The sequence below is a fragment of the Convolutriloba macropyga genome, chromosome 4, assembly GCF_964194025.1.
Source record: "Convolutriloba macropyga chromosome 4, txConMacr16.3, whole genome shotgun sequence".
Lineage (NCBI taxonomy): Eukaryota > Metazoa > Xenacoelomorpha > Acoela > Convolutidae > Convolutriloba > Convolutriloba macropyga.
In genome coordinates, this window is record NC_134471.1 from 49159219 (window position 1) to 49185594 (window position 26376).

General features: G+C 37.3%; 1 protein-coding gene across 2 annotated transcripts in view; it reads left to right on the forward strand.

The window, feature by feature from the left end:
* Positions 1–5435: 5435 nt before the first annotated feature.
* The window catches only part of LOC142338476 (uncharacterized), a 44832-nt gene continuing 23891 nt past the window's right edge, over positions 5436–26376 (forward strand). For both annotated transcript variants that reach the window (XM_075388248.1, XM_075388249.1), the window contains exons 1-2: positions 5436–5667; positions 21485–21541. In XM_075388248.1, coding sequence (XP_075244363.1) covers positions 5508–5667; positions 21485–21541 — 217 coding nt within the window. In that variant the 5' untranslated portion in view covers positions 5436–5507. The remainder of the gene's footprint in view (positions 5668–21484; positions 21542–26376) is intronic.

Genomic DNA, 26376 nt, shown 5'->3' on the forward strand with positions numbered 1-26376 from the left:
CAACCTTTATCAACTCCACTCTTTATTCTATGTAGATAATTCTTTATTAATTCTTCTTCTTGCCTGAATGTGTTCTCAACCTCAAGTCTAAATCTAAATTGGTCTCTACCGTCTGTAAATCTTTTTATAAATTCATCTTTTAAAGTATTCCAATCTGTAGTATCTGTGACTTCACTTTCAAACCATTCTAGTGCTGTATCAGTTAAAAGTGAGCCGAATAAGGATTGTTGCCTTTTATCATAGCTGGTTTGTGCAGCGGGTGCTGTAGGCCTAGTTCCTAGTGGAAAGAGTATTTTGTTTTCTACAGAGTTCCAAAAAGAAGTGGCATCCTGATTAGGATCATTGCCTGAAAAAGATACAAGTGAAAGGTTTGGATGTGTTATGGGAGTTTCAGGTGGGGGAGTAACGGCAGGTGGAGGAGTACTACCACCAGTACTGGTCATTGTTTAAAGGACTGAAGTTATTGTATTAAAACTATTAAGAACAGAGGAAAAGTTTAAATCAAAATCAAAAAAGGATTTTAGTGAGAAGCCCTTTGACTAGTTAACTTACACAAGTTAATTTGATGGCTTTTCTACAATAAGTGAACAAGTTAAATTTAAGCAGGCTTCTCTGATAGTTTAAATGAACAAGTTTAATTGAGAATGCCTTTTCTTGTATTAAAGAAACAAGTTAAATTGAAGTAGCCTCTCTGTATTAATTGAACAAGTTAAATTGAAGTAGCCTCTCTGTATTAATTGAACAAGTTAAATTGAAGTAGCCTCTCTGGGACCACCATTTATACTGCTGGTCCGTACATTAGATACTTAAACGACGGGGTTAATCGCGGGACCACATGCATAACTTGAGAGTTCAACCCCTAGTTCTACTCTTGGTATATAGTTAAGTATTAAAGAAAGTTAAATGCAAATATGAATTAATAAGTTATGTTAAACAGCATCAAATATGAACCGAGCATGAAGGGATAGAATAATTAAAGTTGTTAAGACTGAGATAGCACTAAATAGTACAGGTTGAGTTATTCTAAGTTAACTTGTAACTTAGATAGAGTTTAAGAGATGTTAAATTATAACTTAGAGAAGTTAAGTTAAACTTACCTGATTTCCAAATTTGTGCTAAGTTAATATTTTATAACTTAGAGAGTTCTTAGTTAAGAACAAGTCAAAAAATATTCTAAGTTAGAAAAATATCTCAAGTGAGATTGAGCAAGGGAGCATTACGGGAGTATGATTTTAAATCAGAAGTTATCGGGGACCAAAAAGTGTTGTTAGTTGAGCGTGCAAGCTCCTTTTATACTTGCGGACACGTGGTTCTCTAGTATCCTATTGGATAGAGATAACAGTGTCGACAGAGTTACCAAGTTTAACTTGGTGTTACCTGTGTGGCGTGATAATATCACGTCATAGTATTCTCAGTTTTAGTTAGTGATCTTAAAATAGTAGCCTTTTCAAAACTACTTAGTAGCTTGTTCACACGTTAAAATGGACTTTGTCCAAATCAAGTTTGTGCTTCACGCACTATAACGTAAGTTCTCAAAATAGCACTAAGATTATCAAATAGTGTTACTGAGTGTAGCACACTTCAGTACAATTGTTTAATCAATAACGAGCTAGCTTTCTTACAGTTTTAAACGTCATTACGTCGCCAATCCTACAAATTCAGCGGAGTCCGTGTTTGCGGACACGAGTGAGGACGTTTTGTCACCCATTTGTGCGTGAGAGAAAATTGTTTAAATTGTGGACAACAGTTGCAAGAAAATTGCGGACAATCTTTTCAAAGTTCCGTCACAAACTTAAAACATGGGGGAGCGGACAATGCACACATTAGCAAGTAAATTTGCTTGCTCAAAATGTAGGATTGGCGACGTAACAATTTAAACAATTGTAAACAATCGAGGCAACTTAATACCCAACCATAAAAATCCGCTGACTAATACTGCACATTCTTAGAGAAACTGTGAACAAGACAGCTGAAAAATTATAATCATTAAAATTATAATCATAGGTACGATCTGTGGCCAATTTTGTGCCACTTATAAGTACCAAAAATGTATAGCAGCACCTTATTACTTCAGTCTGTTCTAAATTTCAAATGTACAAAAATTTGACTTATCTGTTCGATTGCTCTGGCCTGGGTAATTCAAACATTTCGTTCACTTCTTTGATATGCTTTTCAGTTCAAATGTGCCATTAATTTTTTTTCAAGTTGTAATAGACATTTTCAGACAACTTTGTTTTATCAAAACACAAAGAAAACTTAAATTTATAAATCATCATCAGTGATCAGCAAGTCTGTTTCGTTATTATGTTTAAAAAAACGAACAAATTATATGTTTCATCACGTAGGTTTTTACAAGCTAAAAGAGAAAGTCAATCAATGTGCACACTTTATCACAAAGATTGTCTTCACTAAGTATGTTTAAAACTCCAGTGGTTGTAATTTCATCAAAACAGTTAACAGCGCCATCATAACAGCCATCGAAAAAGCAATAATAACAGTTCATATTAAAAAAAACTCAATTTTTTGCATGGAGAAACTGATGATTTTTTTAGGTTTGAAGTCAAACATACCAGGTTTTCCAAATTTTTAAATTTGACTAAGAACAATTTTTGAGTGCTTAGTGTGGAGGTTGCTGTTAGATGGACTTTGAAATTCTGAGGACAATTCTCGTAAAGGAAACCTGGATTTCGAGTTTTTAATTAGTTTGCAATTATGCAGAGCTAATGATTTGTAAAGTCATTAAGCCCTCAAAGAGACTTAGAAAGAAGTGCAGGGGATATTGCAAGCAACGAAACCACTTTGATTACCGCATAAAATAGAATGAAAGACGTATTTCGAAACCAATTTGATTAACGCATAAAATAGAATGAAAGACTTTTCATGGAAGATTTAGATCGCCAGCTAATGGTTGGCATGAACATGGATAGCAAAGGCAATATTTAAAATAGTCGTGACAAAATTGAATCTAAACGGTATGTGGAAAAACAGAATAACCAATCAGTATATTTTGCGCACGGTCTGATTGATAGTTTTAATCATGAAAATTGATGGTTTCGTGATGTAATTCTGTAATGTTTTGGCATCTATTAACAACAACGAGACGTGCAGGTTGCATCAAAGAGTTTAAACAGATCAAAGGTTAGTTAAAAAACACGCAAAAAAATGAACTTAAGAAGAAACTCGACCAAAATATTTTGGTTGCTATTCTAGAAAGGCAGCTAGCTTTGGATCAAAATTAGGGACGCAATTAATGGCAGAATTAATGCGTGACATTTAACAAGGATGTTTGTGATCGAAGTAGAAATCCGGGTTAGCGTTTTGAATACAATGCAAATATTCGATTGGGATCTGCCACATATATCGGGTAAAATGATAAGAAAGTCAAATTTTTCATGAAATTACAGCTACGAAAAATTAGTTTTTCAACAGCTTTGCATTTTAGAAATTTACATCTGATAATATAGTGGAGAGCTTTCACAACAATTAAATTGACTAATATTACAGAGGTGACAATTCTTATGGTCAACAGATGTAACAATAAATAGCCTAATTTTTTAATGAAAGGCGGAAACATCTATTTTAAAGTAATAAAATAGATGTTTGACTTTGGTGAGGTGAAAGGTTCAATCATGTCAAGGCTCAATCGAAACGAACAGAAAATCACAAAATTTGGCTGAAGTTTCTCAAAGTTCGTAGTTTTGGAGCTTTGAAGAAATATTTTCGAAATGATTGTTACTAGATGGAGATATGCAATGAAAATGACTAAAAGAGCACGCAGATAGATTGTTTGTTTTTGCTAAACAAACAAAAAAAAGTTTACTCGTAATTGCAAGAACTAATACACTTATTTTACACTAAATACTACATCTCTCTTGACGGAAACTTTAACACAATCAAAAAATTGGGTTCGGGAAAAGTCATCAAATTTCCCTCCAAATCAACAGTGCCGTCCTTTTTAGGCCAAAGTGGCTGAAAAAATTTCTTTTGCACTCTCAAGAAAGCGATAAAATTTTCGACAGAAGCGTTTCGCGTATTGAAAAATTCGCTCAAACATTGGGGATTCGAAATCGGCAGCATTTCTCTACCAAACTGTTAACGATGGATAGGAACCTACTAACAAATCTAAAGTTTTTGTTACTCTATCATTGCTGTTTTTAGTAAACTCTCTCTTAAATCCAGAAGAAATTACAACTTCTTCTATTTGAGAAAAAAACAGTTGGAAATCATGCACGTTTTTGTAAAAGAATGGTAAAACCTGATACATGAATTTTGATGAGTCCTGGAATAACCAAAACGATTTCACCTTAAAACTTCGGTCATCTTTAACAAACAATTAAATCAGACAAAACAGACAGTGTGCTCGACCTTTATGTCCTCCCTTGCAAATGTACGTTAGGTAAAAAATATTCCAAATGAAACTACGCGTTACAAATCGCTGATAAAAAATAATAGGAAAATTATCAGACCAAAGCAGATCGAGAGCGAGATTGAGCAATAGACAGACAGACAGAGAGAGAGAGAGAGAGAGAGAGAGAGAGAGAGAGAGAGAGAGAGAGAGAGAACATCGAACAGAGTAGTTTGTTCACAGTGAGAGAGAATTGCATTTATTTAAAGAGTACTTTTTGAAAGAACATAATTGTTAGTTTCTCTGAGTGAAAGTACGAAGTTTACTATAGTTGTTGGCTTACAGGATAGTAAGTTTCTGTCCAGTAACACTGCTACTGGGAGGCAGAACACGATAAAGTCTTGTTATCCGGATTAGGAAGTTGATTAATTGAATTTTACATATTCTTGGGTAGTTTGATTGAGCTTGAATTTATTCAATCACTTGTTTCTATTTATAACTTCTCTAGGTGCTGGTATTACATTTATTGATTTTTGATCCAATTATTTAGAGTGAAGTTTCAGAAAAGCCGCGAGAGCAAACTTCCTGGTGACACTCCCAACAGCAAGAGGGATCATCAAACAAATATTCCAGGATTATGATATTTTTAGGCGCTAGCCACTCCCCAGCCAGAAGTTTTCTAACGACAGAAGTACAAAGTTATACACTTTTGTTTGAAAATGAAACATACTGACTAATTATTATATTCGAAACCAAACGGTAGGTTTGCGACGTCTGATACCGAACCTTTCCTGAAAACACTTTTAAATTTTCGCAAGAGTCCTATTGCTTGACCAGTTTCTCACCTTACCTTTAAATGTTAGCCCTGATAATGAACTTGTTTTTTAGTCTCAAACAAAACGTGAATAAGTGCAAAACCTTGAACAAAGTGTCCACCGTGACTTCTAAGTGTTCAAGCAACTGTTTTCTTTATATTGGCTGCAAAATTGGGATCTGATGTAAATGCGACTTTTATCACGTGATAACAGACGTGAATAAAAGGGTTCAGATTTCGTGACAAGATTTTGATTCATCAGTTGTTTCCACTGATACGAGATTTTGCGATTTTTTCAGTTTACAGCAAGTGAAAATAAACAGAAACACAAATATTGCAAATTCCAGGATGAGAACAACAAGAAGTGCAAAATTTGGCGTGAGCAAGGCAAGTGCGAGGGCGCAGGCAGGCAGGCGTGGACACGGGAGTAGAATGACAAGCATGAACGGAAAATATGAGTGGATTCGATCAATGCAATCTCTTTGGCTAATAATCTGTGCGCTGATAAGTGAGTCTAAGTCAGCTCATTAAATGAGTTACAGAATTCGCATTCATAACTGAGTTTGAAACAGGCCTGTGCAAGTTTTCACAAGACGGATCTCTGCACAGCCAGATTTTCCCATTTACATTGCCAGATCTTAAAACTGGTGGTTTCAAAACACGCAAAGTGCGTCCTACGCAGTTTGCGAATAATGAAAGATTTTTTGTCAGAGTCGCCTAGCCTCTGCAAAACCGCCAAGTTGAAATCAATGAGCAAATTCAAATGCAGGTCCAATATCAGTCGTGCTTCAGAAGTATAATCATACTCAGGTTGAGAAGTAAGCCATCAAGAAGACTGGCTTAATGCAGTCGAGGTGGCTCTAATCAGTCAAAAAAATAATTTTTCTTTGTAAAAAGGGCTGGGCAACTTACTTTTGAATTATCTAAAAATTTTCACCGTTATAGATCAGTATTCAGTATGAAAACGACGTCGTTTTCATACTCAATACTGATCTATAACGGTGAAAAACTTTAGATAATTCAAACGTTTGTTGCCCAGCCTTTTTTTAACAAAGAATAATTATTTTTTGACCCCAAATTACACCAATTGCTGAATAATTTTTGGAAAGTATCTTTACACCAGCAAATGTTACCTTAATCATTATAAATATCCTTCACTAGGAGTCATGCCCAAATCCAAAATTGAGGCGAAACATAAGAGCGACTGACCTTATATGTTGTGCTGAAGATGTTGAACCTCTGACAAACTTTCATTGCCAAGCTGGTTATGTTTATTATGCTTTCATCTTTGTTGTGTTGAGATTGAAGTTCCATCTGGGTTAAACATTATGGGGACAAAATATGAGAATCTTTTCAAATTGTCACAAATTTCTTTTGAAACTGTAGTTTGGCTGGAGTTCAGCAACGACTTCACCAAAGCTACTAGAGAGAGGGAGAGAGAGAGAGAGAGAGAGAAAAGACTTTATTTAGCTTATTCAGCAATTGCTTAATATAAAACTAACAAACAAAAAAGCTAGTATGAATATCCGAATAAGTATTATTAAGAAAAATAAAAAAAAATTTTTCTTCAAAGCGCGTTTAAAAGATAAGTGATCATCAAACACATCCAAGTTTGTTTTCTGCTGTATGTAATTTCCAGCAGCCCGAGCAGCTCGTACGAAGAAATCAGCATCAGATAACTTTTTCCTTCGCTTCGCTATTTTAAAATGCAGTTTTTCTGGCCTTCGGAGAGGGTAAGTTGTCGGCTCCGGAATATCTATAAAATCTAGAACGTGGAAATCAAAGCCGCCAGAGACCATTTTATTCAATAATAGTAAATCTTTGTATTCGAGATACAGACTGACGGGCAGCAACTTAGATTCTCGGAGTCGGTCAATGTAGTTTGGTTTGCTCGAAAACCATTTAGTAGCTCTTTTCTGGAACAACTCTAATTTCTTCTACAACTCTTTAATTTCATCATGGTGCTCCATTGACTTTACCTATTTCTGAGAGGAGTTAAAATTTGCATATAGCTACAAAGAAATATAGCTACAATTTTTAATTCATAATTTCCTGCACCAAACTACACTGTTACGCAGTAAATAAAGAACGAATTTTAGCCAATCAGAATTGAGTATTTATATTCGAATTTAAATGCGTATAAATCGTTCTAATATACGTAGAAAGTTCCGAAAAAGTTCATTTAACCTAATTTTAAGTTAATATAACCACTATATGTATCGATTAAGCCGGTTTTCGGCTTAAAATTTTTAGGTTTTCTAGACAATTGCCGATTGAATAGGAACTGCTTTGACGTCAATGACATCAGACAAAAAACCAGTAAAAGAGCATCGAAAAAACCTTGCCGTCTCAGTTTTCACTTGTTACATTGATCGTTAATGCTTACACAATGCTAATACGTTACTTGATATGGCTTACTGTTGCTTATTATAGCAAATTGAATCTTCGAAAGAGTGGTTTTCACCTTTAATATTGGTGCCGCGCCCATCTAAATTGAGGTTGTATGTTCTTGCATTAAAAGATCGGGTTTCGTAATAACGCTATTTAGTCAATATTGATTATTATGGCCTGTTATGGCGATGCTAATTTCATCAGTGAGTACTTGAGACATGCAGTTGTGTCTTGTGATTAATACGCCAGCCTCATTTTCGATGTTCCGATGGTAAATGAAGATGATAACACCGACAGAGACGACGATGATGTCGAGGTCACAACTGTCAATGGAAGTGAGCATGTGAATCCCAGAATGAAACGTACTCGAAGGACTGCGCGAGAGCGGCAGATGGGTCTCAGTATTCTACATTCACGAGAGCAAAGCTGTTGAAGAGAGTTCCTCCTTCATGACTGCAGTTCCAGCTGGAGACAGCTTCATTCGAGATTCTATTACTGAGCAGGCGAGGAGGGTTCACAAAAAAAAGGAACAAACTCCAAAAAAACTGTAAAACAGAACATTAAAGAATTTTTTTTGCTGATTTGTGTGAATTAATTAGATTTATCACCTAGACTGCAAGAAACCCCAACCCGTGAATTTTTTTTTGACATTGGTGTAGTACAATTAAACTAATCTTTGTAGAAAACACTGGTAAGGCGGCCCACAAAAAAAAAAAAATTTGAGACGAAAAAAACATCGATTTTGAAAATTTTTGGCCGATTTACCAAAAATTCGAAAAAAATGTTATAGTCGGTTCGTATATCAAAAATAACCTCTGATATACAGAAAATTGAGAGAAAATAAGGCTAAATTGTTCAATTTTGAAAATTTTTGGTCAATTTTGAGTCAATTCTAAAAACTTTAGATAATCAATACCGAAAATTGATAAACCGTATTTTTGAGTTTAAAACCGTCCAGTTTACTGGATTATCGTTCCGGAAACAAGAATTTGCAAAAAAAATTGACCAAAACTTGAAAATATTGGACAAATGCAAAAAATTTTGACAATTTTGTCAAAAAAATCATTTTCTCAATAAGAAGGTTGGCTAATTGAGTGAAACTCAAACAGAAAAAGTTGTGAGAATTTTCGAAACCTCCGGCCTACCAAAAAAATTGATCGAATCACTATAATTTTGCCTCTTCGCTTACTTATGTAACGTTTCGTCCGCGTCCTTTTCGTCCCTTAACATTTCAATTCTCTGTGTTCCGTTTTTTCAATAACGTCGCTCTCCCAACACTCCGCTTTTCGTTTTCTTCCTCTACTTTTCAAGATTTCAGTGTAGTATGTCATATGTGATGAAGCATGTTATTGTTTTTGCTGTAGTATGTTGAGTATGCTAGTATGCTGGTTTGTTGTTTAGGTCTTATTGCTTTCTAGGGTGTGACTTGAGTTTATTCTCGAGTTACGGCTGGATTGTCCTTCGACTTTTCAACTTTACTAATTTACTAGTCTTCCTGTTGTAGTATATTAATTTTGTTGCTTTATGTTTCTGTGTACCTGTATGATTGCTAGTTGGTTTGGTCTTGTTGCCTTCTAGGGTGTGACTTAAGTTTATTCTCGAGTTACGGCTGGATTGTTTCTTGACTTTCCTTTCTTTATCTACAACTGTCTTTATCTACAAATACACTATTGTAGTTTATTCAATTTTGCTGTAGTTTGTTTAATACCGTTAGTATGCTGATTGTTTGTTGTGGTTTGGGTTTTGCTAGGATGTGACTTAAGTTTATTCTGGAGTTACGGCTAGTAAATTTCTCAACCTTTTCATCCTTTTAGTGTACTACTGCATTGCCGTAAATTAGTTTGCCGTTAAATTTGTCGTTATAGCCCCATAAGGAACTATATTAGATTGTCTTGCAGTAGCTTCTCTCCTTATTCCTAGGGTGTGACTTATGTTTGTTCTGGAGTTACGGCTAGGTTGTTTGATTGAGTTTTTGCTGTGGTATGCTAACATAGCTCTCTCCGACTTCATTTCCCCTCGTTCTTTCCCACCGTCTTCTTTCGTTGCGTTGCGCGTTTTTCACTTGCTTTCCCGCACGTCCCATTTCCGTTCCGTCGCGCACTGCTCGCTCGACTTCTCGTCTGTCCCGTTTCCGTCGCGTCGCGCGTTGCTTGCTCAACTTCCTGTCCGTAACGTCTCCGTTTCGTCGCGCGTTGCTCGCTCGACTTCCCGTGCGTCCTTTGCTTCCCTCTGCGTTGAGCGCATAGCGTTCAGCGCTCCAGTTCTGTTTTTGTCGGGCACTGTGTGCTCGACGACCTTTTCTGCTCATTGGGCGGTTTGTTTTACAGACTGTCCACAGGGTGCTGAGTTTGGTGTCTTTTGCGTTGGGTTTATTTTGCGTGGGTTTGATTTGTTTGGAGTGTGCATATAATAGATAACCGTGTGCAGTCGTAGTTTTGCTGGTATCTGGAAATAATAACACCGTGATGTCTAATAGTCTTGATCAAAAAGTAAAAAAGTTGTACGCTGCCAGGTCAAAGCGTGCGGCTGAATTGCATGCTATACATGAAGATATTCTTCATTGTGTAAATAGTCAAAGTAGGCGAGTGAAAGTTGAACGCCTTGTAACAAAGTGCAACGAAGCCTTTATGACTGTTGTAGACAAAAGTGAGGACCTGATTGCATTTGCCGGAAAAACGGAGGATCCAAGTGCACTTGTTCTTTCATTAGAGTCTTACTTGGAGGCTATGACAACTAAGAACAACAAGATACTCACTTCAGCACGAAACTACATCAACTCTGCTGATGATAAAGTGAGCGAGTTCCAGAAACCAAGAGCTTCCATTCGTTCTAGACTTCCCTCACTTATGGCCTCTTCAAAAACATCTAGTGAACGTAAACATGATTATGTAATCGCTAAGATGAAGCGCGAAGAAATTGAAAAACAAAATGAGGCAGCCATTCGCCTTGCTAAACAGAAAAAACAAATGGAATTGGATGAACTGGAGGAAAACAACAGGAAACGGTTGGCAGAGGCAACTCTGCAAGAATTTGAATTGCTGGACGCCGTTTCTAAGGGTAGCCAACCTGAAACAACTGTAAGTGCTAGGAGCTCAATGAGAAGTGAAAAGCTTGTCCAAGACTGGATCAACACCTCATTTGCTTTAAGTTTTAACAATGAGGAGAAAACTATTTAACCAGAGGTTACGATCGACCCTCCAGAATGTCCTAGCTACAACAACGGCAAAGCAGTGGAAGATCAGAACACTGAAATTTCAAGGCATTATCTTCCAAAAAATTCTCGAAGCAATTACATTTTCAGCAATGAGACTTTACAGCAACTCGATCCATATTGTATCCCACCTGAAAATTTTTTGGCTGCTGCTGAAACACAGGCGTTGTACCAGGCGCACCTAAGGGAGCAAATGGATCAAACAGGCCAACAAGGCATGGTGCTTCCGAGCATAACTAACCAAGGAACCGCAGATAATCACCCGCCTTCTGTACACGCCCCAGGGGCTTCTTCACCACCCATTACACCACAGCCGTTCGCACCGCAAATAAATCAAAATAATACATCCGAAGTATTTCCCAATTCAAAACTTCAAATTTCAAAATCCAGGGGACCTGAAACATCAAGTGTGCCCAAGAATAATTCGGCGCAGCATTTATGCTCCCGACAACAAATTAATTTTGTTCCCCGAGCACCAAACGCCACTCTTCCTCCTTTACCGACAACAAATCATCCAGCCCCCGCAATAAACGTCCCCTTTCATCCAAGCACCCCACCAAGTGCAAACACTCAACAGCATAACTCCGATCCCACTCGTCTTAATGACTTTCCAATTCCGATACCACTCTTCGCACCTAACCTCACTGCTCCCATCCCACACGCCCCTTTCGTTAATCAGCCTCGCGTCAAAACTTTTCAGAATAATAATAACCAAGTACACAAAGTTGTACGCTCCGTTTTTCCTCCTGTCCCTAATTTGCCTAATATCCCTCTTGGCCAAAACTTCTTGCCAAATATGAGTCATTGGTGGTTTCAACAGCACAGACAGTTAATAGTCAACCAAGACACAACCACCGTGAATAGTCTGCCTCCAAATGTACACACCCATATCGCACCATCAAGCACTAATGTTCCACTAGTGCTTGATGGTGCGTCCAAATGTACACACCCATATCGCACCATAAAGCACTAATGTTCCACTACGACTTTATCAGAATTCGCCCCCTTTGATTGATATGCAATCACCATCAGGTGCACAGCAGGAAAACCTGATCGCGACTACTAGTAATGTTGTACCTGGTCTAGCCACTCCGGTTTTTCAGCCAACATACCCCTATATTGGGCCCACTTCGTTGAGTTGGAGTGGTCCGCAAGTGTCTGCACCTGCCCCTCCGATACCGGACAATGCGTCATTGATCAGGGAATTAGCTGATGCAATAAAAAGCAAGAGAAACGACTCTTTGGCCGGGTGGAAACTTGCAGAGTTTAATGGCGACCCATTAAAGTGGCATGAGTGGTATGGTCAGTTCAAAAGCGCGATTGACTCGCAGTTGCTCACTGATGACGTTAAATTCACATACCTTAAAACACTCGTCACCGGTAAAGCAAAGATTGCAATCGCCGAGTTTGCTAACTGTGGTTCAATGTACAGGGATGCACTAAGGACTTTAGAACGTAAATTTGGTCAGCCACAGGCAGTCGTAAGTGCACACTTGGATAAACTAAGCAATTTTCCGCCTCTTAAAATGCACAATAGTGATAACATAATAAACTATTCTGCAGCAATATCGAGCCTCGTTGGGGTTTTCAAGTCGTTATCATATGATGCTGACCTGAAGTGCGCTTCCCTACTTAACCAAGCGGTACAGAAGTTACCACCGAACATGAAAGAGTCATGGTCGCTCTTTACGGTTAAGAAGCACTGGGTTAAGCCTACCCTCCTTGACTTTAACGATTGGTTTAAAGAAAAGGCTGAGGCCCATGATCCTATGAAACAAAGCGCAACCAAGGCAAAACCTGCAGAGAACAGCACTTCAGTAACCAAGACCAAAACAGCTTCAAAAGTGTTTGCATCAAATTCACAACAAAGGGAAACAAAGAAGCAAATGCCATCTTCTTCCACAAACACTGACTCTCGGTGCATTGTATGCAAAGGTAACCACCGGCTATGGGAGTGTCGAGTTTTCAAGGAAAAGACTCCAACCCAGAGAGCTAAGTTGGTGGTAGATAACAAACTTTGCTTTTCGTGCTTAAGGGACAAGCACACGTTCCGCCAGTGCCCTCAACCCAGAAAGTGCCGAGCAGAGGGTTGCAATAGTTTGCATAACACACTATTGCATGGAGCAGATAGGGTTTTCCCAACAAAACAGTCAATAAATTCCAATACCATCCAGTCTTCTGTCAACATAGGTCAAAGTAAAGCAACTACTACTCAACAGCCGTCTAATAAGAGCACCACAATGTCATCTGTTGCTGATGTTAAGGGGCTCCTTCAGGTGACGGAATTGCAGTTGGTCAATTCGTCCGGTTTAGATACCAAGGCTTTAGTTTTTGTGTGATACCGCCTGCAGTAACTCTTGGGTGGCCGGTAGTCTCGCAGATAGACTCGGTTTGCACGGTAAAGCACAAAAACTAACTGTCAAGGGTATTAATACCGAAGAGGTAGTTGACACTAGGATTGTTGAAGTTACTGTGAAACCAAGAGAACATCAGGATTTCGAACCATTTACCGTCAACCCTTTCGTTAAAGAGAATCTGATTGTCGGCTCGGATATAATTAATGTACAGGCCCTGCAAGAGACTTACCCACAATTAGCAGTCCTTGATCCCGTGACATATTCCTATAAAGACATTGAGATGATACTCGGACAAGATGTCTACCATGCCATCCGCCCGTTAGAATACTTCTCTGCCGATGAGAAGCGTTCACCCGTTGCCGTACGTTTACCCATAGGTTGGGTCTTAAGCGGTCCGTTACCATCAAGTTTGTGTTTAAACTCAACGTGCGTTAAAGTGAATATCGAACAGGACAATGAGTTAGCAAGTCAAGTAAAGTCATGGTACGACATTGAATCATTCGGAGCAAACAAGCAGGTTGACTCAAGATCTGCAGCAGACGCAAGGGCTCACAAAATAATTGAGAGTACCACCATACACAATGGCCTGAGATACGATGTCGGAATGCTATGGGCAGCAGACAACACCAAGCTCCCAAATAATTACTTCTACTAACTTGTGCAACCAAAATCGCTCGAAAAACGTTTGGCCAAGGATGAAGACCTTAAAGAGAAGTATGCTAAGACCATCCAGGAAGACCTAATTAAGGGGTATGTAATTGAGGTTCCGAACGCTCACAAGGTTGAGAGCCGGTCCGATAAGGAGTGGTACCTACCCCACCATCCGGTTTTAAACCCGAACAAACCGGGTAAGGTGCGTAGGGTGCTCAATGGAGCAGCAAATCTTCATGGCGCCTCACTGAATAAATTGTTGATCACTGGCCTTAATCTGCTCCAAAACCTTATTTATGTACTTCTTCGCTTCCGACAACATCCATATGCCGTCTCTGCCGACATCGAGGGAATGTTTCTACAGGTTGGTGTATTATCATCAGATCAACCATCACTTCGCTTTCTGTGGCGGGAGGACCCCACAACTAACGTTGTAGTGTGTCAATATACGCACCAAATATTCGGGGCTAAAGACTTGCCCACATGCGCCAACTATGCATTACAACGCACTTCGAGAGACAATGCCAAGTTTTACCCCGAAGCTGCAAAAGCCGTCCTTGAAAACTTCTACATGGACAATTACCTTGACTCAGCGGAGTCTCCAGAGAAGGCCATCAATAGATCGAAGGAATTGGTACATCTTCTCCATCCCGGTGGGTTCAAGCTTACAAAGTTCGTAAGCAATGTACCAAATCTGGCTGACCGAATTGATGGTTCCTCTAAATCTATTGAGCCCAAGGTTATTGTTTCATGTCAGGAGGATTCATCGCATGTGCTAGGGTTAAAGTGGGACCACACTAATGACACATTAGTTGTGAGTAGGGGTACAAGCTGCGCTATCACCAAGTCCCTCACGCAACGCTTGGTCCTATGTCTTGTCTCGAAAGTCTTTCACCCAATTGGTCTTGTCGCACCGTTTACCGTCGGTGCGCGACTGCTCTTAAAAGACATCTGGCGTGTCACAGGACAACAATGGGATGACGAGCTCCCACAGGACATGGTTCAAAGGTTTTTGTATTGGAGTGCGGACTTACCAAAGCTTGAAAACATCAAAATTTCCCGAAGTTACTTTAGTGGACCCTTTGATAATATAGAGTTGCTTATGTTCGGTGACAGTTCCCAGGATATTTTCAGTGCGGTCGCATTCTTGCAAGCCCGAGTAAAAACACCTACGGGCCATGAAAAAACGCGCGTGGCGCCAATGAAAGTAATGACTGTCCCAAAACTCGAATTACAAGCAGCTCTACTTGCCGGTAGACTGAAAAGGGAAATTACACAAGCACTTATCGTAACTGTTAACCAAGTATTCATGTGGACAGACAGCACGACCGTTCTTCAGTGGATAAACTCTAATGAAAAGCAACCAATCTTTATTGCAAACCGCGTTTGTGAAATTTTGGAGTAAACCAGCGTTGACCAATGGAACCACGTCGCAACTAAGGATAATCCAGCTGACGCTGGCACGCGTGGAATGTCCGCTGAGGTTTTGCAACTAAGCAGTTGGGTCAATGGTCCACATTACTTAACTTACTCAAAGTTCCCTTTCGTGCCGAACAAAGACGTCATTAATAACATCAAAGTTGGCGTCAACCAAGCAGTCATTATAGAAGACACTGTTTTCTCGCTACATCTGTTAAAAAACAGACAACTCCCGTTCCGTCGTTATTCCCATTTGATAAGTTTAGTTCTTATCTAACGTACTTGCGCATTGCCGCATACGTTCTCCGGCTTTTGCCGAAACATGCCGGCTACCGTAACCCCGATTATAGCATTACCGACCCTACTGAGCTTGACGAAGCCGAGCGTCATCTACAGTATTTGGTGCAAGGAGAGTCTTTTGAAGCCGAAAGAAAAGATCTTCTTGACAATAAATCTGTCAAGCGGAGTAGCCGAATTGCTCCACATTCACCGTTTATTAGTCCAAATGGGCTAATCCGTTCCTCGGGCCGCATCAAGCGGTTAATTGAAGTTGGGATTAACGTAAAGTACCCAATCATCTTAGATGCACGTCATCGGTTTGTAAAAACTGTACCTTGTACACAAGCACGTAAAGCATTATCATCAAGGCGTTGAATACCTAAGATCAATTGTGCAGGAACACTTTACAGTACTGAAACTAAGATCATCCTTGCGTTCCATCAAAGCACACTGCCTGAGATGCCGAGAATTCCAAGCTGTAACTATGAAACCAATCATGTCTGACTTACCTAAGGAGAGACTTGCTTACCAGTCTCCTCCCTTCACGAACACTGGCGTTGACTACTTTGGGCCATTCTATGTTACTGTCCGCCGTACCACTGAGAAAAGGTGGGGCTTCCTCTTCACCTGTCTCACTACTCGCACTGTCCATGTCGAGATAGTTACATCCATGGACACCAGTTCTTGTGTTATGAGAGTTGAGCGGTTTGTGTCACGCAGGGGTACACCTGCCATGATTTGGTCAGACAATGGCACTAACTTTATTGGAGCGGAGAAAGAACTCCGAGAAAGTATTGAAAAGTGGAACATTGTCAACATTGCAGCTGAGCTCGCTCACAAAGGTATAAAGTGGAGGTTCAATCCACCCAGCGCACCACATCAATGGCGTATCTGGGAGAGGTTGGTACGCAGCTTCAAACGCGGGTTGTATGCTATTCTTGGCACGCGTCGCCTCACGGATGAGGTACTGCATACTACCTTTTGTCTCGTGGAGAATGCTCTCAATTCGCATCCTTTAACACCCGTAAGCGCCGATCCGTGCGATTTGAACGCTTTAACACCCAACCACTTTCTTTTAGGTGAACACTCTACCGGTATTCCGTCTGTTGTTGGCAACAATGAGTTCGACCATCGTAAACGTTACGCTCGTGCACAGTCGTACGCTAATGCGATCTGGTCCCGTTGGATCAGAGAGTACGTACTGACGCTGAACCGACGCTCTAAGTGGCAGACGCCTGCCGAGCAACACCTTAAGACCGGTGACTTGGTTTGGATAGTTGAAGAAACCAACCCTAGGGGTTACTACCAAACCGCTCGGATTGTGGAACTCCGTTACGGCTCCGATAGCGTCGCGCGCTCCGCCGTTATACGTACGTCGACCGGTTCACTTGTCCGCCCGCTTGTAAAACTTGTACCAGTTTTCCCAACATCTTCTTCCGGGCCGGAGGATGTTACGCAGTAAATAAAGAGCGAATTTTAGCCAATCAGAATTGAGTATTTATATTCGAATTTAAATGCGTATAAATCGTTCTAATATACGTAGAAAGTTCCGAAAAAGTTCATTAAACCTAATTTTAAGTTAATATAACCACTATATGTATCGATTAAGCCGGTTTTCGGCTTAAAATTTTTAGGTTTTCTAGACAATTGCCGATTGAATAGGAACTGATTTGACGTCAATGACATCAGACGGAAAACCAGTAAAAGAGCATCGAAAAAACCTTGCCGTCTAAGTTTTCACTTGTTACCTTGATCGTTAATGCTTACACAATGCTAATACGTTACTTGATATGGCTTACTGTTGCTTATTATAGCAAATTGAATCTTCGAAAGAGTGGTTTGCACCTTTAATATACACAACGGAGTGTGAATTGTTGTTCGAACATTTTAAACCAGCTTTTCAGATGGGTCTTGGTGTCGACATTTTGTCCTTGGAAAATTTCAAGGAACATTGGTGCGTGTAATTTTTCGAATCTCAATAATTTCACTGCAACTCCATCGAAATGTCCCATTTTAATTTGAGAAATAGTTTAACAGACATACATAACTTGACTTCGAGACAAGGTTATTGTTAAATAAATTGAGCATGTAGATTCTCTGCATTGTATGTGTTTAAACTTTAAACGCCATACATGCCACCGTCCCTACCTCTTTGTGACCTTGATACCCCGGCCTGGTATTTACAATCGTTAGATTAAATATACGTTCAAATCGCAAACTGTCCTGGTCAACTATTTTTTCAGAGGAGCATTTTCATTGTCATTTTGAAACACGTTTGCTTGATTTTTGCAGTCGACCGATAATTGGTGAAGCTTTGGACAACGAAAATGAAAAGAAAACTAGACAGATAAATCCAAGTAGAAGTCTGCCATTTTGCCGTAAAAAGCAGCATGTTGTGTCCCAGGTGAAGTGACCTCTCTTCATTTTGATTAAGGAGCTCTTAAATTCCGAATGCAACTTTTCTGCTTAAAATGATGGAGGCAAGATTAATTGGAACAGATTTCAAATAGGACCTAATTTAGTGCTTTTATGGAAAACTGGCAAACTTCTACATTTTGTTTTCTCTGTAAGTACTCTTGTCATTTTTTTTAAAAAGCATTTGAATCTTAGACTCCGCCAATTTTCAGTCAATTGAAACATTTTCCTAAAACACAGGTATTGAAATGGTTCTAAAAATGCTCTTCAAAAAAGAAAAGAGGAAGTTTTAACTATAATTTTAATTCAGTCGAACATTTAACTTGTTAATCTGGTTATTGTGTAACATTACAGTTTCAACGTCTAATTAGCACATAAAAGGCGAGTAAATTTGCTCGGATTAGTTAGTTGTAATGCGTTTTGCAGTACCATTATATGGGAGCTTGCATTTCAAATCAAATTTTGCTTTTGGTTTTTGTCTTTGCAATCACCAAGCAATTTTCATCATACAATGTAAGTTACAAATTACCGTGAGTCTTTCGCGTATTATACCATGTAAGTGAAATTTAAGCTCTATGGGTTGAAAGAAATAGGCAATTAAAAGGCGTTTTGGTAAGTGAATTTCGACATCCGTAAATGTGCCAATTAGGTCCCCGGAGGTTGGTAGCAGAGCAATTCAGCGCTGAAGCAAACTAGAGACATTCTGTTTTTCTGGATGGCCAGTACTCTGTTCATGTCCGAATTTACACTGGCTAGTCTTCATCTTTGAGTAAAATGCATGAAAAAAGTATGTTTAGCTTCACCAACATAATTTGCTTTTTATGCAATTCGAACTTCCGCGTGGGTTCTTGTAACGTTTAATTTGCGTAGCAAGTCGTAACCACTGAGCTAAATGGGCTTTGTGGCAATTACCTGCACACTAGCTTAAGTAAAAACAAAACAATATGTACGCTACTATAGTAATTACCAGTTATAAGGAACAAAAGTATGACATTATTCCTCTCAGACTTAATTTTGCGGTATGATTAATTTTCAGGACTATACAGGATAGATTTAGCCTGGGCGAACTACATGGCCTCAATATAATCATAATGAAGAGAACTGCACATACGGAAACTCAAAATATTCTAACGATGCAATGTTTCGGCACTAAATTAATTTTTTTTTGAAATGTGCTGGTTCAGCGCTGAAATGCTCTGAGACTCAAGTCCGGGCATTTAAAGCTATGTTATGTAATACTCCTTTATCCAAAATTTGCCAAATGAATATTAGCTCAAAAATTCAGATGAGTTTTCATCCCAGATTGTAAGTTTGTAAGAAAAAATGAAATTTTATATTAATTGAAGTCTAAAAAACATAATCAGTAACTGAACTTAACTTTTTCTTCACAATTTTAAAACCCTTCTTGAGCATACCTCTGCTCTGAAGGAAAATTATTATTTGATTATCTCATAAACTCATCAACATAGTCTTTGTCATTTTTGAATATTTTTGTTAGATCGTCAAGCTAGCTCTAATTAAATAACTCAACCGAGGAAGTTAAAGAAACTGATGACGTTAAGTAAACAGATACATAGTTCATATGGGAAAACATAGATTTTCTTTAATTTGAACATGAATGGGAAATTGATCGACTCATCTTTGATTTCATGTCTGTTACATTTGTAAATCACTGAATTATTGTTGTTGTTGCAGGTCTGAACGCTCTGTGTCCACAAGCTTCAGCATACGATTACGACAGCCATGTTTCAGGTGATGGCAGTTTAAACTCAAACAAGGAGGCTCGGTAATGTGAGATGGCACATAAGGTTCCCACCCCGCTCATCCACAATTTTGGCATAATTGTCTACCAAATGAGTAACAGATAGAAAAACCCAAAAATTATTTTTTGGGGAGTATTTTTCAAAAAAAATTGTTTATGAACAATAAGATAGCCTCCAAAGCAAACAACTCAACTCAATGTAAAAATTGATGTATTAGATTGTTGTGATATGCCAATATTAAGAAAGCGAGTCAAGACGATCAGCAAAATCAAACAACAACAAACATCAATTACATCAAAAACTTTATGTCCGTTTTAAAAAACAAAATTTAATAACAAAGTCAACATACCGTCAGATAAAGCTAAAACTAAACAAAATAGCATATAAATCACCTGAAAAGATATGGGACCAACCCATAAAAATGTTTGGTAACAATTAGAAAAAATGAACAAAAACAGTAAAGTTAAAAAATTAGGTTATTTTTTTTAAACAATCAACTTCAAAGTAATGAAAGCCATTAGAAATCAAGTAAAATATCCCAAGGGTTTAAGATTACCAATGCTTCCATAGAAGGGCACTAGGAGCTGTCCTTATTCAATTTTTTAAACGGCTAAAAAGAACAACCAAAAAACAACAAACAAAAATTCAAAAGAAACTTGCGAGAAAACGCTGTCAAAGCCGTCAAGCCATATTTTGGCCCTCAAAAAATATTCTATCGCGCTTTCCTCTAACACTGATAATGTAGTATGTGGCCATATATTAGTGAGACTAGGTAACAAGTAGACAAAAGAGAGAAAAGGGTAAACGCATGTAACACTTTTGATTTTTTTCGAAACAAAATTACATCCAAAGTCATGAAAGACATTAATTACAGAAATAAATTTTTAAATAGGGTTGTTTATTCATCCAAAGGAAGCCGTTGAGATCTGGAATTATCCAGAATATGTCTTGGGTCTACTAAAAGAGCGTAGAATATTACAAAATCAAATTAGTTTTTTTTTGAATGCCGAAGCCAGTAGGGTCATAACGAATTTTTTAAAAAAGTAGATTTTGGGACTCAAATCCCTTTTGACACCTTCCGTTGACACCCATAATGACATATTTGACCTGTATTTAACCAGATTAGATAACAAAAAGAGAAGTAAAAAGAACAAAATTGCGAAGTTAAAAAGTTTCTTTTCGTTTTGGAAAACGATTGTTTTCAAAGTCATGGAAGCTATCAGCTATCTACTAATATCAGAATATTGGCTCACCCTTTCTTCCGTGAAAAGCCAACGATGCAATGTTTCGGCACTAAATTAATTTTTTTTTGAAATGTGCTGGTTCAGCGCTGAAATGCTCTGAGACTCAAGTCCGGGCAATTAAAGCTATGTTATGTAATACTCCTTTATCCAAAATTTGCCAAATGAATATTAGCTCAAAAATTCAGATGAGTTTTCATCCCAGATTGTAAGTTTGTAAGAAAAAATGAAATTTTATATTAATTGAAGTCTAAAAAACATAATCAGTAACTGAACTTAACTTTTTCTTCACAATTTTAAAACCCTTCTTGAGCATACCTCAGCTCTGAAGGAAAATTATTATTTGATTATCTCATAAACTCATCAACATAGTCTTTGTCATTTTTGAATATTTTTGTTAGATCGTCAAGCTAGCTCTAATTAAATAACTCAACCGAGGAAGTTAAAGAAACTGATGACGTTAAGTAAACAGATACATAGTTCATATGGGAAAACATAGATTTTCTTTAATTTGAACATGAATGGGAAATTGATCGACTCATCTTTGATTTCATGTCTGTTACATTTGTAAATCACTGAATTATTGTTGTTGTTGCAGGTCTGAACGCTCTGTGTCCACAAGCTTCAGCATACGATTACGACAGCCATGTTTCAGGTGATGGCAGTTTAAACTCAAACAAGGAGGCTCGGTAATGTGAGATGGCACATAAGGTTCCCACCCCGCTCATCCACAATTTTGGCATAATTGTCTACCAAATGAGTAACAGATAGAAAAACCCAAAAATTATTTTTTGGGGAGTATTTTTCAAAAAAAATTGTTTATGAACAATAAGATAGCCTCCAAAGCAAACAACTCAACTCAATGTAAAAATTGAAGTATTAGATTGCTGTGATATGCCAATATTAAGAAAGCGAGTCAAGACGATCAGCAAAATCAAACAACAACAAACATCAATTACATCAAAAACTTTATGTCCGTTTTAAAAAACAAAATTTAATAACAAAGTCAACATACCGTCAGATAAAGCTAAAACTAAACAAAATAGCATATAAATCACCTGAAAAGATATGGGACCAACCCATAAAAATGTTTGGTAACAATTAGAAAAAATGAACAAAAAGAGTAAAGTTAAAAAATTAGGTTATTTTTTTTAAACAATCAACTTCAAAGTAATGAAAGCCATTAGAAATCAAGTAAAATATCCCAAGGGTTTAAGATTACCAATGCTTCTATAGAAGGGCACTAGGAGCTGTCCTTATTCAATTTTTTAAACGGCTAAAAAGAACAACCAAAAAACAACAAACAAAAATTCAAAAGAAACTTGCCAGAAAACGCTGTCAAAGCCGTCAAGCCATATTTTGGCCCTCAAAAAATATTCTATCGCGCTTTCCTCTAACACTGATAATGTAGTATGTGGCCATATATTAGTGAGACTAGGTAACAAGTAGACAAAAGAGAGAAAAGGGTAAACGCATGTAACACTTTTGATTTTTTTCGAAACAAAATTACATCCAAAGTCATGAAAGACATTAATTACAGAAATAAATTTTTAAATAGGGTTGTTTATTCATCCAAAGGAAGCCGTTGAGATCTGGAATTATCCAGAATATGTCTTGGGTCTACTAAAAGAACGTAGAATATTACAAAATCAAATTAGTTTTTTTTTGAATGCCGAAGCCAGTAGGGTCATAACGAATTTTTTAAAAAAGTAGATTTTGGGACTCAAATCCCTTTTGACACCTTCCGTTGACACCCATAATGACATATTTGACCTGTATTTAACCAGATTAGATAACAAAAAGAGAAGTAAAAAGAACAAAATTGCGAAGTTAAAAAGTTTCTTTTCGTTTTGGAAAACGATTGTTTTCAAAGTCATGGAAGCCATCAGCTATCTACTAATATCAGAATATTGGCTCACCCTTTCTTCCGTGAAAAGCCAATGAAACCTATCACTATACAGGAAATTTCATACGACCGAAACGACAAAGTAAAAATGACAGTTAAAGACAAAATTCAAAAAATCAATTAATTTCTTCAAGAAAGAAGTGTCGAGGCAGTTGAAACGATAATCTCTATCCTTCAGGATTTTAATATTTTCAATTGTGTCTTATTTTGAACGCTAATATTGTGATATGAGAACTGTCAACAATGTGATAATGTGACAAAACTAGAAAAACATGAAAAACTGGCAAATAAATAAAAAGAAAAAAATCTGAATTCTAGTAGTATCAAAGCCAAGAAACAATCAGAAGAACGAAGAAGCATTCTTTCTTTGCTGACACTAAGCTTCAAATCAAACTGGACTAAAGTAACTTATTTTGTGCTGTTTTTGATGAAAGAAAGCTGAATTTTGAAATATTTAGCCAGAATTTTTGACCAAAAAGAATAAATAAAAATAATCAACAATGCTTGTTTGTCTTTAAAAAAAACAACGACACTATTCTTAAAAATTTCAACAAATTTTAATAAAATTGACGAAAATTTAGGCGATAATTTCGGAAAATGTGAATAAACACAATGTGAGTAGTATATAGGTGATCGACCTTCCCGGGGGGGGGGGGGGTTGAGGACCCCGTGTATTAAGATTAGGTATAGCAGCGGTTTCCGAGAAAGGGCTTCCCAATGTTTTAAGATTAGGAAAATGATCTAGGGAAGAATGAGGGGGTTTTGAAGGTATTTTTGCAGATTTTTTGAAGTTTTTGCAGAATTTTTGCAGTTTTTGCAGAATGCTTTTGCAAAATTTTTCTGTTTTTGGGTTGAAATTACGTCATAGGAGCAGAAATTAAAGCTCGGGCTCAATAGTTTGGCTAGTAATGATCCGCGCTTACTGGCTAATTAGGATAGGATCCGCGCCCTTAATAATAGGAGTATATTATTTTTTATAGTTTTTTTGTTTTTTTTTCAATAATTTCTAAATATTCTCTTCTGTTTGGTTAAAATTGACAGCTTTTTTGAAAAATAGAACTGGAAAATTTATAAATATTAGACACAGTATAAATTATGCACATCAAACTACAAAATCACTAGAACATTCACTTTAAATAGGTATAAATTAGTATCAAAATAGTGAAAACTGAGGTACATTTAGCCGAGTGGGTTAATAGAGTCGACAAAAATGAAAAACTTGAGTAGCTAACTGAGTAAAAGGTACAATTGTTAAAAACTAATATTGACTTTATTAGCCACCAGCTTAGTGTATACCGCAGTAATCAAATTTACATATAATTACTAATAAAATTTAGTACCATGAACATTCAAGTTTGTTTGTAAAAATTTAAACAGATGAAATGCAGCATAAATAGTGTAGAACCCACACAAGTTTTGCATTTTCTGGAGTGGTCTGTGTATAATTTTTTGATGCTCTTTACTCAAAATTTGTAATGTGTGACTGGTCGTGCTGGAGAATTCGCGTAGTAATAGTTCTTATTGAGGCGACCAATCATTATCCAATGTTTGCCAACCTCACTGCTTGGGGAAGTGTTGATGATAGTAAAACTTAATTTGGGTAAATTTGCGACAAAATCTTCTGGAAATGATCCAATATACCGGAATTTGAGCTCTGGAATGCTTTCAATAATGTCATGAAGTGATGTGTTATCCATGATAAATAAATTTTCTATTCTTTATCTCACACGCATCGCTTGTACATTGGACTTCTGACAGAGCAATCAAGTTGAAAACTTTCAATCTGTTGAGAGAAGCAACAATCTTTGGATTTTGTTGTTTCATTGACCGTTTCTTCCTTGGTGTTGCTCTAAAACAAAACAATAATTATAAAAAGTCCAAGGAAAATTAGCAAAGGAATGTAAATTTAAAAATTTGAAGTTAATCTAGCCCAGTTGACACCCCTTAGTTAGTTATTTTGATGAAGAGAATTACAGCTAGATGAAGAGGTTAGACCTACAAATTCTCCAACAAAAAAAGCAAGCATATAAAATCGTAAAAATGCTAAAAAATCTCAGATATTTTTTTCTCCCAGAACAATTATTTCTGTCACGTTTCTTAGCGAACGATCGAAAAACATTTCCGATCGAATATTTACACCGCTGAGTTCAGGATAATGATTATTTTCTCCAGCATCTTGAAGTGAAGTGAGATCAAATACCAGTATGTAGTGGTTTTGAAATTACTGATTCGGTAACGAAGGAATTTCCTCGTTAAAATTCAATGCTTTCATTGTTGTTACGTATGCTCTACAGTCATTAGTTGCATCAAGTGATACTATAGCTCTATCTCTGCGAACAATTCTAAGTTCTCGCAAACCAAATTTCTCGTAAGGGCAAGGATTTTCTTGAAAATTTCCTGTGAATGCCGAATTGGTGTTCATCGCAATAGCCGGTCTTCTGATTGGAGCATTGTTGAAAACATTTTCCTGAATAAACTGGTTCTGTCCTGAGGGAATGATAAATGTAAGTGCATTTGTTTCCTTAAGGTTGTCACAGGCAGGTTGATGAGTTTATTGGCATTTGATAGTCTGGTGATACACTTCGTTAACAACAACACGTCGTGTAAATGACGAACAGTCAAGAACCTTAAGGGAAACGTGAGGATTGTAGGAAATCATGTAAAAATTAGGTCTTGCACGAATCAATTTCAGCCTAACTTTTGTATTTGGAAGCAGTAACTTTTCACACTGGAATAAATCAATATCTAATTTACCGTAGTAAGTGCTTCCTTTTTTCAGTGAGAGTTCTTCCTCTCAATCTAAAAACGGGCTCTTCTCATAATCACTAGGTTCTTTTTCAAATTCGTATCCATGACAAGCAAAAATATCTTCAATTTTTCTCGTTGAAGCATTAAATTCATTGGAAATTAAAGCCTTGTTTTCATAGAGACCATTCGAGTTGTACACTTGTGGATTGTTCAGATACACTTCACAGTTGGAGAAGAGTGAGTGTTATATATTTTTGACGTGAGTTAGATAATATAAATAAAGTGTCGAGGCAGTTGAAACGATAATCTCTATCCTTCAGGATTTTAATATTTTCAATTGTGTCTTATTTTGAACGCTAATATTGTGATATGAGAACTGTCAACAATGTGATAATGTGACAAAACTAGAAAAACATGAAAAACTGGCAAATAAATAAAAACAAAAAAAATCTGAATTCTAGTAGTATCAAAGCCAAGAAACAATCAGAAGAACGAAGAAGCATTCTTTCTTTGCTGACACTAAGCTTCAAATCAAACTGGACTAAAGTAACTTATTTTGTGCTGTTTTTGATGAAAGAAAGCTGAATTCTGAAATATTTAGCCAGAATTTTTGACCAAAAAGAATAAATAAAAATAATCAACAATGCTTGTTTGTCTTTAAAAAAAAGAACGACACTATTCTTAAAAATTTCAACAAATTTTAATAAAATTGACGAAAATATAGGCGATAATTTCGGAAAATGTGAATAAACACAATGTGAGTAGTATATAGGTGATCGACCTTCCCGGGGGGGGGGGGGGGGGGTTGAGGACCCCGTGTATTAAGATTAGGTATA